This window comes from Diplotaxodon limnothrissa, linkage group LG15 (genome assembly GCF_057381915.1).
Source record: "Diplotaxodon limnothrissa isolate DT_005_m linkage group LG15, D_limnothrissa_male_GT1.1, whole genome shotgun sequence".
NCBI lineage: Eukaryota > Metazoa > Chordata > Actinopteri > Cichliformes > Cichlidae > Diplotaxodon > Diplotaxodon limnothrissa.
In genome coordinates this window covers 2,835,029-2,849,550 of record NC_140610.1, presented here as the reverse complement: position 1 = coordinate 2,849,550, position 14,522 = coordinate 2,835,029, and the positions used below count along the sequence as shown (strand labels likewise).

The following is a 14,522-nucleotide window of genomic DNA, read 5'->3' as shown; positions in this document are numbered from 1 at the left end:
GGTGCTGCCGTGGGCACCTCACCCGTGCTAAAGCGCTCACGGGCGGAGGACAGTCCTCCCCCCGCTGCAGGAGATGTTCACACCTATACGTCCAAACTGCAAATGAGTCGCGTATGAGCGAAGCCGCCGCTCCGCACTGACTGTAACGCAGTCAGTTCTTCTTTTACTGTTATGCTGTTTTGTGGATCACAAGGTTTAAAACTACTTATAAACACACACACACAAAGTAACTCCACCAGAGCGCCTATTTCGGGTCACTTTTGCCGGTCGAAGCCCGGATAAAGGAGCAGGGTTGGAATTGTGACATTAAAAAACAATAATTGCTAAAATAAATTTAATTTGTAGTTCTAAATAAATTCTAAATGCATTTAGGATGTTTTTTGCTCTCTTTGTCTTTTCCACGATGTTATCTCTCTCTCCAACAGCGTAGGTTACAATTATATTAGCATGACCAATTATGCAAATTAGGTGATGACGTCATTTAGCGACTTTTAGGACAGCCAATAGCGATCTTCCTTACTGAGGAGTTCGCAACACTGGTCGGGTTATTGTCTCCCCAGAAACACTTCCCCTGTGTTTTTTCTGTTGTGTTTTGTGTGTTTTTGCCGCGTTTTTATTATTGCTGGTGTTTTATTAGGTTGCAGTCCGTTTGGCCTCTCAGGGCCACCGTATAATAAGCTCAGGAGTTTCAGTGTTTTGGGAAAGTGGAGTTACCAAACAAAAATAAATGAATGAATAAATAAAATTTAGCATTTGATACCAGTGAACCACTTCACAAACCAACGCTGACGTTGCAGTGGCTACACCACTCTGTTATACTGTGGTTGTAGCTAAAGGTTGCTTTTATTTCATTTTGACTTTTTGTTTTTAATTCGGTTTAATTTCAGTTAGTACAAGTATTACAATATAAACACAGTAAACTATAATAACCTTGTTTAGAACTCCTTTTTTCTTCTCAACCTGTGTCTTACTTTAAAGTTTCAGTATTTTGTCACAGGTCAGAGGCCGGGCACAGCCTGTTGCAGGGCTAACACAGAGAGGTGAACAACCATTTGTACTCTCATTCACACCAAGGGCCAGTTTGGAATCAACAGCTAACCTGACCCTACTAACTGCACACCTTTGGACTGGAAGAAGCCAGAGTTCCCAGACAGAGCTCAGACAGCCACACAGGGAACAAGCAAACTCCACAGAGAAAAGCCGTGGCGAGCTGGTAGATTCAAACTCATGACCTTCTTCCTGTGAGGCGTAACCACCACATCACCATGCTGCCTTATCCTAAATATACAGGCAGGGTAAAGGCTGTTTGTAAGTGGGTACATCAATAGACTACAGTGCTTTCCTTCTTAAGTTTGACGTCTTCTGTTAAGTCCTTCTTATCCACAGTCTTATTCATACTACACTGTATGATAAGATAAGATAAGATAAGATAAGATAAGATAGAACTTTATTAATCCCTCGGGTGGGTTCCTCTGGGAAATTCGACTTCCAAAAAGCACAGCAACGACCGAAGTTACAGTTACAGAATTGTTATATATATATATATATATATATACACACACACACACACACACACACACACACACATATATAAATACAGAGACAAATATAAATAAAATATACAAAGGGGATAAATAGAATAAATAGGAATAAAAAATAAAAATACAAGTGAATTGCACATTTCAAGTATTGAGTCTATTGCACTGTTGACTATTTACAAAAAGTATTGCACAAGGTATTGCACAGTGAGGTGAAGAGGCACTACAGCTTAGTTGTTCCCCCCTCCTTTGTCCCCCTGTCTCCCCTCCCTCTCCCCTCCAGAGAGGAGTTAAACAGTCTGATGGCGTGTGGGACAAAGGAGTTTTTAAGTCTGTTAGTTCTTGTCTTGGGGAGAAGCAACCTGTCACTGAACAGACTCTTCTGGTTGTTTATGGCCGTGTGCAGAGGATGCCCAGCATTGTCCATAATGTCCATCAGTTTCTTTAATGTCCTTTTCTCTGCCACTGTCACCAGAGTGTCCAGCTTCATGCCGACCACAGAGCTAGCCCTCCTGATCAGTTTCTCCAGCCTGGATGAGTCCCTCTTTGCTGTGCTGCTCCCCCAGCACACCACAGCATAGAAAAGTACTCCAGCAACCACCGACTGGTAAAACATCCTCAGGAGCTTCCTGCAGATGTTAAAAGACCTCAGCCTCCTGAGGAAGTACAGTCGGCTTTGGGCTTTTTTATACAGGTGCTCTGTGTTGCATGACCAGTCCAGTTTATTGTCCACCCACAGCCCGAGGTACTTGTTGACCACCTCCACCTCCTCCCCCTCTATCTGAACCGGCAGTGGACCTTCTCTGGACCTCCCGAAGTCCACAACCAGTTCCTTAGTCTTTGAGGTGTTGAGTTGCAGGTGATTAATGTTAAATGTTTACTCTGATCATTTCAAACTTTTTTTGCATTTCTCATAAAGTTACAGCCATCACTGCAACAGAAAACAAACACACGTTAATAGCATGTTTTATTAAGGCTGAGAGGAATAAATGACATAATACAGGCAGATAATGGCAGAAGTGTGACAGGCCGATAAAACATGTCTTTTGTATTTGCAATTTTTTATTAAATCAGTAGTGATGAAAAAAAAAGTAACAGTATTTAATGTATTTACTTATATACGGAGGAATCTTTGACCTTTGCATCAGTTTGAGCTTCCCTGATCTGCCAGAATCCAGTGACATCTGGTTTTATGCTGTACACAACCAACCCGTGCAAACACAGAATGTCCAAACAAAGATTATGTAAACATTTTTTAATATTCACGCACCGGGGACTGTATTTCTGCCTTAACAGCCGAGCAGTAAATTAAAAGGACGTTCCTCTCGTGTGTGGCTTTAGGTTGTCCCTCTGAAGGATTTCAGCTGAAAGCAAAAGATACCGCTGGGAGTAGCTGGAGTCTCTCAGCTGCTGCAAAGCAAACACTTCAGTCTGAAATGAAGGGGACATCAAGTGTGCATAGAAAACTAGACATTTAGCTCCATGCAGATTTATTCACAGTGCATACACTTCCTTCATATTTCATGACAAAATAACCATCTAACTGTGCTCATTTCCTTCTTTCTTACAAATATAAATACTGCAGTATACAAAACATAGAAAGAGTTTCTCATTCATCAAGAGTTGGATGGAAACGCACACACAAAAACATTTGTCACATTGCGCTAGTTTTAAAAAACTGCATATTGTTCAGAAGGCACCACGAGTTCATTTATGGAGTTTGTCTTTTAGCAGAAACACATGATGATAAGAGCAGAACAGACATTTAACCACATCTAGAACAAGACAAGAACGTGGAACAGTGAAACCGTTTTGCTTTGAAATACATTCATGATTATAAATAACAGTTAAACTCTTTACAGCGTGCAGATATTTAGCTCATGTTTTAAAGTGTTTCTTAAAGTTCTGCTTTAATAAAACGTCAGTCTCGGTCCCGAGCACATTCGCCGACTGCCTGGCTGAGGTAGTCGTGGAGGATTAGCGTCGAGTGCAAGGCCTCTCACTACGTTTCGCTCCGGATGAGCACCAGCAGGTAGAGTCGGTGTGTGTGTGTGTTTGTAGAGATGGATAAAGGTTTGCTAAAGGTTGAACTAATCTGCGAGAGGTTTGGCCCCGTCGACTCTGGAGTCGTCCAGGTCTGAAGTGGTCAAGTGTTTGAGAGGCGCTGTGGCAGAGGAGAGAAGAAAGGATACACAGTTACAGTCCTGCTTCATTTACTAACCAATCACAGCGCGACATTTGTGAACAAGACATTTCTCACTAACAAGGCGCATAAAATATGATTTGCACTACCTGCTACAGCCGAGGAAGTCGCAACTATGTGTGGTAATTACTCTGTATATTAACACCAGTGTTAAACAGCCACGAACATGTTTTGGCCTCCATAAATCTCGGAGGTAAAATGGACACAAAGCTACAGAAAGTACGCTCCTCTCGCGCTGAGCCAAATATTTGTAAGCGGCTTAGGAAAGTGCTACAAGTGATTTTGGCTGGGAGCCACTGGCAGTGATACAGGCAGACTCATTTCCAGAGCACTGATGGAAAGTTTCAGCGCCGGCTGCCATGTTTACATACTAAATGAAAGCGAGACTGTGCCCTGAATGTAACATGGTGAAATTTGGGTTATTGGTGAGCGTTATACTGAAATGAATGCAGATCAGAAACACCGAAACATCCTTTTCACTACAGTCTGGATGCAGTTATTTAGAAAAATAAGAATACTTTGACAATAATTTTACTCCAAAATACCGCCGTACTGTATATTTTCAAATGATCAGCAATACAGAGATGCAGGAAATACACGACTCCCATCAAAGCATAGAACAGAAAGGCTGTCAGAGCTGCTCCGTACTCACACAGTGTGTCAGATCTCAGCGAGCTGCTAAGGAACGTGCTGGAGCCTTTGATAGTGGAAGAAAGAGCAGCCAGTTTGAGGCTCCTGGAAGTGGCATCCAACTTCTCGTGCTGGAAGAGGAGGACATGGTAACGAGAATGTAGGCTACACACCAGATTTACAAAAAACAACCAAACACACACAACAGCTCTTTGGGTGGAAGGAGAAAGAAACCTTCAAGAGATTTATAGTCGTAGTGAGCCTGAGGATGGCATCGGTGCATACACTCTGCTGTCAGGTTATGATACAGCTGGATAAAGATAATCCAATGCAGCCGTCCTGCTATAAATCCAGCCTCCGTGAAGGAGATAAACTCCAGTTTTTATTGAAACTGTCTTAGAAAGATGTCGAATCAGCTGTATGGTTGTTTTGGAGGCTACGGTCTGTGCTGCCGATGCATTTCTATTACTTTATTCAGCCCTTTACATCACTGAGCCTCAGACGGCAGTTTGCTGATCTGCAGTGTTCGTGATGTGAAGATGCAAAAAGCCGGTGAACTGAACGAACGGACAATCCATCAAGAAGCTGGTGAGACATTATGAGTGTGCTTAATTTAACAATAATGTAAAATTTCCTTTACGCCATGCAATGATCAACATGGACAGTGAAGTGTGCTGTGCAGGATTCTTAGATTATGCACGCCAGGCCATTTTATTATAGCTAAAATAAACCATCTGAATGAGTCTGGGCTCACGGAAGGGAACAAGGCAGACAAATGCACCACGCTAAAGGAAAGGGGCTGCTGTCTGGGTCCCCAAAATACCTGTATCCATATCAAAAATGCTCGACAAAATGATTTACATAAGCAATCTCAGTCTTTCCAGTAAGTATACGCCAAAAAGTCATAACATTAAAACCTGGCCACCTACTTGATCACTCCTGCAGACAACAGAGACCACCCCACCTGCACCGCCTCAAGGCACTGACGCACAGAGGGCTTCCCTCCATCATTTTGCAAAAAGAAAAACTGCTCAGAAACAGCTCGAGTAATACAAATCAGAGTCTTGGGCATACCAGCATCTACTGGAACAAACCTGATCCACAAAACATCCCAGCCCGAAAGATCCACTGCCAACGTCCCAGTGCCAGACACCACAAATGTCAGAGGCTGTTTAGGAGGCAGGAGGAAAGCAGGTGTTTTAATATTGTGGCTGAATGCTGTGTACCTGTGCTGCCACACTTGCAAGTTTACAGGTCTCCAAAAACGCTGGTGTGCAGTTTGAAAAAATCCCTTAATATTCTGTGGTTCTTTTGCAAGGTCCACAAAGGTGCAGCGGCTGCTTAAAGTATGACACGGAGCGCTTGTTGTCTTTTATCCTCAGGATATGGATCACTAACTTTCCAGATGTCCTACGAGGCCAGAGCAGCGGCGGACCAAAGAGATAATCTGAGCAGAAAAGTCCGAGAGCCTCAGCTAAACGTGATGTGGAAGCTGTTTGTAAGCACTGCTGCCTCTGTTTAAGATGGAAGTCTTATAAAGACATTCATCCATCCTTTTTCCTTAAACAAACCCCGAGTGGGCAGCAGCTATTAAGCTAATGCAATCGCCACTTATCACTCAACGCAGGAGTCATTTGGCAAACCAATGGGGTAATCTGGCAGATTAAAGCCATTTAAAAAGTGACTGTATGGCTGTTTAGGGGAGGCTGTAAACTGCTGATGGCAATCAGCTGTCAACGACGATGTCTTGATGACTCCCTCGGCTGCTTTATAACAGAGAGGATGACAGTAGCAATTAACAGTGAGTGGCAAATTCAAGTTGGGGTTTTGTTTTTGTCTTTTGGGGGGGGGTACATTAGTGGCACCCCCAGAGCCTGTCCCGCTCTGTCCATCCATGCTATGTTACCACTGTGCGAATTTATTCATTTATTCAAACGAGCTGCAAATGAGGTGCAGTGCACACACCGGCATCTGTGTGGGTGAGCCAGACTCATAACCGACTCTCAAAGTCAGGCTATCCTTATCCAAACAGCTGCTGTTTGAACAAAGCGCCGCAATTAGTGACTGAAATAGAAAAAGTGTAGGTTGTTGTTCTAAAGTATCGTCTCTTGCTAGGCATCAAGGTACTGCAACCGTGTGTCTAACATACTCTGTACTCTTGGATCCTGCGTTTGGACTCATCCAGCTGGTGCTGCAGGTCCCAGACGATCTCTTTGTATTTGGCGTGGCGCTCCTCTACCATCTCCCTCTGCTGCTGTGAGTCCTGAACACACAAGACAGAAGCTGTGTCATCAGATTGTGCGACTATTTCTAAACAGGCAGAAAAGAAAAGAATCTAAACAATCTTAAACAGTTTTTCTTTTTGGGTTAATTAGTCAGAGAACAACTGAATAAATAGTAGTGGTGTCAAAGTGCACAAGCTAATCTTTTGAATTCACGAGTGCTTCCTATAACAGTAAATTGGAGCCTGGCAGTCCATTACACTCACACACAAGTGTTGCAGGACTCAGCAAACTACACAATACCTGGATGTGACAGCACTACACATAGGTGGGCGTGATTGTGAAACAAGACAAATATTTCGTTATTTGAGGTTTAGTTAGAGCTCTGGACTTATCAAATAGATTTACACTGACTACTGATCAGCAATGAGAATAACAGAAAGAATTTAACATGTAGATTACCTCCCTATCAATAATAAAAGCCCAAATAAGCAAAATCAATAAACTAACCATTAATTATTTAGCTAAAATCTAGTATAACGCACATTGGCATTGGTGTGCATGGAGTCAACATGACATAACAGGCTGTGTGTCTGCCAGGTTAGACTGAGTCACTCACACAGATGCAGTTAAGCTGTTGTTATGCTGCTGAGTGAAGCAACCTGCTGAGGCTCAATTCTTCATTTACTTACTGAAGTCTTTTTCTGCTCTCTGCTCTCAGCACAGTCTGACCTGAAACCAACGGCTCCGTTGGGCTGACTCACAGTTTGGTGCTCGTTTTAGCTTCACATGGATGTGATCCTGCTCTTTGTACTGGTTTTAATTTATTTTTACACTATTAAAGTGTTTCTTAAAAATTTAGTTAGCTTCATTTGTTTGAGACATTGTTCTGGACATCACATCACCACTGCCCCAATTGGTTCCTTTGGCAGTCCTGGTCTTTGCTTGTTTTGTGCATTAGCAAACAGATTAGCAACAGCTAAGCTTATCTTCGACAGCTGAGCAAAGGAATAAAATACTTTGAGGCCTCTGACAATAAACTTAGCAGTGATGATTCTGCTGAGTCATGCTGCTTCATGATGCGGAGCTTTAACCATGGAAGATGCAATTAGTCACATCTGCCCGGTGCTGAGCCTCCTCCAGCTGTTTCAATGCTTCACTGTATGTGTCAGGAACTTGAGACTGACAAAGGACTAAGAGGACCTTCGCTGATAAACATCTGTCATTATATTGAAAATGATGATCAGGCCATTTAGGTTAGTGCTAGAGTTTGACAATAGGGAGATGCAGACAGAACTTTTTCATGTGATTTTGTGGCATTTTGACTGTCTTGCTGCAGCAGCTTAGTGAGGGAATCCTCCTTATGTTACAATGATTGAAAGTTTAACTGGCTCTTGTGTTTTGTCCATTACGTTTGCCTGCTAATCAGTTGTGCAGTGGTAAAGTTAGTAAAGCATTAATTCCATAGTTTTGCAATTAATAATCCATAATTATAGGATTTAATCCTCTTATATGTGACTCAGAGCTAATTGTGCAGTTACTCGGTTAATTTTTGCGTGTTCATTAACAGTCAAATAAAAGAAGTAATCTAGATTATATGTGATCCCCACCTCCAAATCTCTGAAGTTCTCCATAAGAAGCTGTTTTTCTGGAATAGACTCCAAGTGATCCAGGGCTACTCTTGTATTCTTAAAAAAAAGAAAACACACACACACACACACACACACACACACACACACACACACACACACACACACGAATATTTAACAAATGTAAATGGAAGATACTGAAAACTGTCAGAACTGAAAACAGCATCTGTGTTTTTAACATCATAATTACAAGTTATCCAAGTGATCCCGACGCAGATGTCAGTAAATCCAATAACACAACGAGGAACCCCAAAAATCATAAACACGTAGACACACATGCTACAAAACCAAAACAACATGTGGAGATTTAATGATTAATAATATTGGGGCCACTTCCCAATTCCATTAATTGCCTCTCCTTTTCCCTCGCCACGTTTTCCTCGTTCGTCAGCACTTCCCACTTACAGCCAACAAAAAAGATCAAAGAACAACAGCGAGGAAGGAAAAGTCGATGAAATAAGAGTGAAATGAGACGTCGCTCCGAGTCGAGGTTCATCTTAAACGATAATCACCGATGAAGGTTGCGCAGCTGGATGTTCGTGGGTTTAACTGCTCTGCAGAGTCGACTGACGCCTTTGTATTTGCACACATAATGGATGTACTGGCTAAACAACAAGGGTCCGTGGCTGATACTGTTAGCAGCACATTTATGTATTATTTATACCCTCCCACATGACAGTACTGAATGTGGAGTAGCAGACACTGCATACAAAATTAACCTGAATTCTGACTGTGCACACATCAGTCCAAAGTTGTTTTGTAAATGCATTTATGATCCAGATACCAGTGGCAGTGACACGTGGCAGACAGCATCAAAAAAAGCCAATAATCTATCTACATCCTGAACAGTGTGTGACGCCTAAATCTCTGCACAACGTGTGGAGCTGAGCTGTGCCATATTGTGCCCATTCTACATGAAACGATGCTTTCTAACAATTTATTGGCAACAAAAACAAAAGCACAGTGGCATTAAAAATATATGAGAGTTCAGAGTATGAAGGTGAAGGTATGAAATCAAATGTCCCTCCATGGCACACAGCGTTTCCTCTGCCTTTGGTGCGTATGTAACCAGCTACAAACTTAAGACACCATCAGTTGAAAGGGAGACGTCCTTCCTGGGCACCGTACTCAAATATGGTGGAGGAACGTGATGGCATCCACAAACTGCAACCCCTCTGTGTTTTTAATAGATTCATTATAAGTTTCTGAGATGAAATCAGTTTGTTAGAAGATTAATTACACACAATTTTATGGATATTTATGAGTACAGTAACCTTCTTTTTCCTGTAAAAGAACCTCAAAAAGTTACTGACTGTACCTTTAAACAGACATGATGTCATACTGCTTGGTCAATTCAAAAGCTAATTGAGGACTTGTTACAACACACTCAGCACCATCTTTAATTAAGTACTACTCTAGCTGCACGCCCTTCTATTCATCTCTTCACTGTACCTTCAATAGCCTTTTGTTCACATTCAGATGGAGCATTTAAGCATCAAAAGAGCTGGCTGTTACAAGGCGTCACACTGATTGCTACGCTGAATGGCACACTGACATACAAGTAAGATTTACTTGATGGTCCCCATTTCCCAGGCTGGTGACAGATGGGTCGATGTGTCCTGCCACTTTGTGATTGCAGTAAGCAAAAATGATGTTGGCGGTCCGGCTATTTCTTCCTTCTTTCTTGTAACAGCTAATTGAAGCCTGAAGTAGACAAGCATGCTGCATAATAGTGATGGATGGACAGCGTGGCTTGGGTGGCTTCGTTTATTTATTTTTTTAAAGAGAGTAATAAGCGATTGGGTCAATACACTCTTTCAGTGGTGCTAATTAATTTCTGGCTGACACGTAATAGCTTATTAGAGATGTTAGTGGTAGACGTTAACCGTTCGGATGGTGAGGTCGATGCTGCATTGTCAGTGCAGCCTGGTTCTTAACCTCTTCAGAAAGAGTGATGATGATTAACAGAGCTCTGAGCCTTGACTAAAGAAATCATTTTCTGTGTTAGCCTCTATGGGCTGCTGGGCAAACACAGCCTTAGGTGAACCTGCCTACACGGCTGAGCCAAATACAGCTGAAAACCTGGGAAAAAATAATAATAAAAATAACAGAAAAATGATGTAAAACATCACATCTTACCAGCTCCAGATCCAAAACACGGTCCTAAAGAAAACACAAACACAGTAACATTACTGAACTGTAGCACTGGTCTTTAAATGCATATAAATGCAGACAGTGAGTCCGGGGAACGGCTCAAAATGGTGGCTGAGCAGAGAGAAACCACGTGTTTGTGTTAGCGTGTGTAGGAGGAACAAATTGACAAAAGAGAGAAATAGTGTGCTCCAACAAACGGGTAACAAGGGAATGAAATGCAGGGGCTAGCGAGAGTCTGTAGCACACAACAGACTTCTTATCACACACACCGACACACTCGCACAAAGACAAACCGCTCTCGCCGCTCATCCAGCTCCTGACTGATGTTCCCTCTCTAACGATGCATAAGTGATGCTATGCCTCTTATCTGCCACTCAAACGCACACCTGCTCTTCCCTCCAACCGACTGCTTCTCCCCCGTGCCTGTAATGTGTTGATGGTTTCTAACAGGGGGACTGTTGCACAAGCTCTGGCAGGTGCCATTATGCAGCCACAGATGAGCCTGCAGACTCCGTGCACAGTCACACAGAGCTAGACGGTCTCTTCTCAGACGGTTCGCTGCCTGTGTGTGTGCATGTGTTTCTTGCTGTTTAATAGTGAATAAAGGACCAGTCCACTTGAGACTAGGTGGGTTGGTGTCCTGCCAAGTGTAGCTGCTGCAGTATTGAAAGACAGAAACAAGGCCTCGAGTGGCTTTTAAACTCCGAGCCATCTTGTCCGCAGTAATTAGCTTCTTGTCCAAGCTCGGCAGCAAGGAGTCTGTCAGGCCTACAGCTGTGAAGTAATGTTTGTAACACACCCTCAGAGAGCTCAGATGACCAAAACCCAGACATACAGCACTGTGCAAAAATCTTGAGTCTCCAATTAATTTCTTTATATTTAGCTTCCAAGGAGCCATACTTTATTTTAAAATTGTTTTTATCTATTTTTAATTAAGACTTCTTAAGCAATAGTTTGTAATGGCTTCATTTTCCAGCATGACAATGATCCCCAGACACACTGCCTATTCAGTAAAAGCATATCGTAATAGCAAAACACTGTGTTCCTGAAGACGACTTAAATAAATGATAAGCGAGTTCAGGCTGTGCTGAAGAATAAAGATGGTCACACCAAAATACTGACCGACTTTCAAGCATGTAGAATCGTACAAACTCGGTTTGTCTTATTGCTGCATTTCCATGTATGTTTGCATATGTTCCAATGGGTCTCTGCACCTATTCCACATTTTCCCTGTAAAGTTAAGAGAAATGATGGGTGGCTCAAGACTTCTGCACAGCACTTTGCCAACTTAAACACAAACTAACCATATTATATATATTTTACACTAACCTGAAGGCTTCTCATTTCGTCCTCTTTCTTGCGACTTCTCTCCAGCAGCTCTGGAATGACATCAGTGTGTAAGAAGAGATGGTGCAGTTGATGGAGCGAGTTGTCAGATGTCACAGTAATATCTGTGGTCCATATGAGCTGTGTAAGGCCAGGCCAAATAATACTAGCTTCTATTGTGATGCCTGGTCCACCTGTGCAGGTGCTGGATGTTTTTAATATCTGAAACCAATACAGCTTCTTGATGAAACAACTATTACTAATTGCATCATTTTGCAGTTTAAGTGTAACAGGATGCTGTTGTCATTCACGAGCTGCTCACTTACTATATTTTGCCTTTTGACTGTTGTTTCAAACACAAGCCTGCTTGGGGTTTTAGTTAATAATAAAAAATATCATTTCTTTTTTAAATGGAGAAGTGATTTCCTGACATTTAACCTCCAAGAACACAAGAAAAGATGATTTGTTTTATACTGATTACATTCTGGCCATGTGATGAACCCTAATCCAAACACAGCTCGGTGCTGTGCAGTGCTGATGGATTATTTTTACCCCGACAGGTAAATGAGGGACAAACTGCTTATGTCGCTCATCTTGATTCTGAAGACTGACAAAACAAAAGCTGTATTTTCTAAAAGGTATGTAGCATAAGTGTAAGTAGCATAGAACATCATAGCAACAGTGAAACATGGTGGTGGTAGTGTGATGCTCTGGGGCTGCTTTGCAGCTTCAGGACCTGGATGATTTGCTGTAATCGATGGAAACATGAATTCTGCTCACCACCAGAAAATCCAGGTAGTTTTAATGCCCTAAAGATTGATTGGATTATTCAGCAGGACAATAATCCACAAGTGGAGCACACTAGTCAAAGTCTGGACTTCATTCTGATGGGGATGCCGTTCATTCTGGGAAACCCTCCAATGTGGCTGAATTCAAACTATTCTGCTAAGGAGAGCGGACTAAATTCCTCCACAGTGATCTCAAAGACTCATTGCCACTTATCGCGAGTTAACCAGTTATTAGGTTTATGGGGCGATTACATTTTCACACAGATCCAGCTTGGTCTGAATAGCTTCCCCTGACACTAGAACTGCCATTATACCCTAACTCATAAGAAGCACCAGGAGGGCTAATTTTGACTCCATCCTACCACAGCACTAATGGCAAATAAATCATTTCTTGAAGAAGTTCAGTTACTAATTTCCTTCTAATTATTGAAATTTAAGATTGAAATTAAATTTAAGATTCAACAAAACGAGTATTAAAATAACATTTTGAGGATTTTCATTAGTTTTATAAATGATTTTGATAATTTCATTACAGATTGTAAAGTTAAACAGGGCAAAACAATTAACTAATAAGTGATAATAAGTATACAGAATAACTAGCAAATAATTGAAGTATTACAGAGAAAGAACATTATGAAGAGTTAAGTTTATTCTGGATGTAGCGCAGCTACACGTTTTGTAGCTGAGCTACAATAAACACTGTGACAACGACTGAACAGCTGATTGCCTCCTTTTTAAATCTGACCTCACAGTTACCCACAAAAATGTAAGAAACATATTTTTTATTAATTACCGTAATTGTCGGGCTATAAGCCGCTACTTTTTGCACAAGCTTTGAACCCTGCGGCTTTTAGTCAGGTGCGGCTTTTCTATAGATTGTCCATGATTTTTGTGATATCGTAAGACGATTTGTTTTGTTTGTTCCGCTGTTGTACGGCACTACGTTGCCTGGCGGAAGGATCGGGGTTCAAGAGTGGTATGTTGGTCACATGTCCATCCGCCAGGCAACATAGTGCCGTACAAGTAGCGCGAAAAACAAACTTCAAAGTAGCGCTACACGTTCAGCTGGATGATGAGCGGCGATAAACTTGCGAAAAGCAAGTTGTGCTCAACTCCACCGGTGGATTCTGACAGCGTGGAAAAGTGCGCAAACATCCACGATCACCAACGGATTTCGAAGGGCTGGACTGCTGCATGATGAAGAGGAGGACACCGCCACGGCCCTTCAGAGGGTGTTCGACTCTGACACTGACAATGACAATGAGGATTATCTTTGGTTTTGAAAGTGACAACGAAGGAAAGAAGCTGAGAGTGGATGACGAAGCCATCCTGAGCCTGTTCGTATCCGACACTGGAGAAGAGGACTTTGGTGGTTTTAGTGCGCAGGAAGATGGTGGTGAGTGACTGACTTTTCTTCTTGTTAAAGCCGTGTCGCTGCACCTGAGCCTAAAAGGTAGTCTGAATCTATTTTTCTGGTGTGCTGTAGGTTATTGTTATGTACTACATTTGTTACTCATTTATGAAGCACAGCACATGTGCAAATATGTACCCATAACTTGATTTTCAAAATATTAATAAAAGGGGTGTGTCTCCAAACAGCCATCTCTTTCCTGACAATTCGCTTTGTGCATATTCTCTTACATATGATAAGTCAATATTGAAACACCTGCGGCTTTTGGTCAGGTGCGGCTAATGTATGTACAAAACAGGATTTTTCCCCTGATTTTAGCTTGTGCGGCTAATATTCAGGTGCGCTTTGTAGTCCGGGAAATACGGTACTGTAAAAGTAGAAGAGTCAAAGTTTATCATCTAGTTCACGTCTGCCTCTGATCACCAAACCTGCGACCACACCCCGCGACCTCGTCACCTCGATCAGCTGCTCTGATCTGGATTTATTTATTTTATTTATATTTAGCCACTGTAGTTACATATTTATGAATCACATCCAGATAATTTTGGAAGCCTTAAAGTTTAAAAAATGTGTGTAAACCATTGTGATGTTAGGTAGGGCT

General features: G+C 42.0%; 1 protein-coding gene across 1 annotated transcript in view; it reads right to left on the bottom strand.

Annotated features, from left to right (window-relative positions):
- Positions 1–3,421: 3,421 nt before the first annotated feature.
- Positions 3,422–14,522, bottom strand: part of cep128 (centrosomal protein 128) — a 49,307-nt gene continuing 38,206 nt past the window's right edge. The window contains exons 20-25 of the mRNA XM_085373154.1: positions 11,726–11,775; positions 10,382–10,405; positions 8,204–8,281; positions 6,521–6,634; positions 4,394–4,502; positions 3,422–3,702 (exon numbers count right to left, since the gene is read on the bottom strand). Coding sequence (XP_085229280.1) covers positions 3,629–3,702; positions 4,394–4,502; positions 6,521–6,634; positions 8,204–8,281; positions 10,382–10,405; positions 11,726–11,775 — 449 coding nt within the window. The 3' untranslated portion in view covers positions 3,422–3,628. The remainder of the gene's footprint in view (positions 3,703–4,393; positions 4,503–6,520; positions 6,635–8,203; positions 8,282–10,381; positions 10,406–11,725; positions 11,776–14,522) is intronic.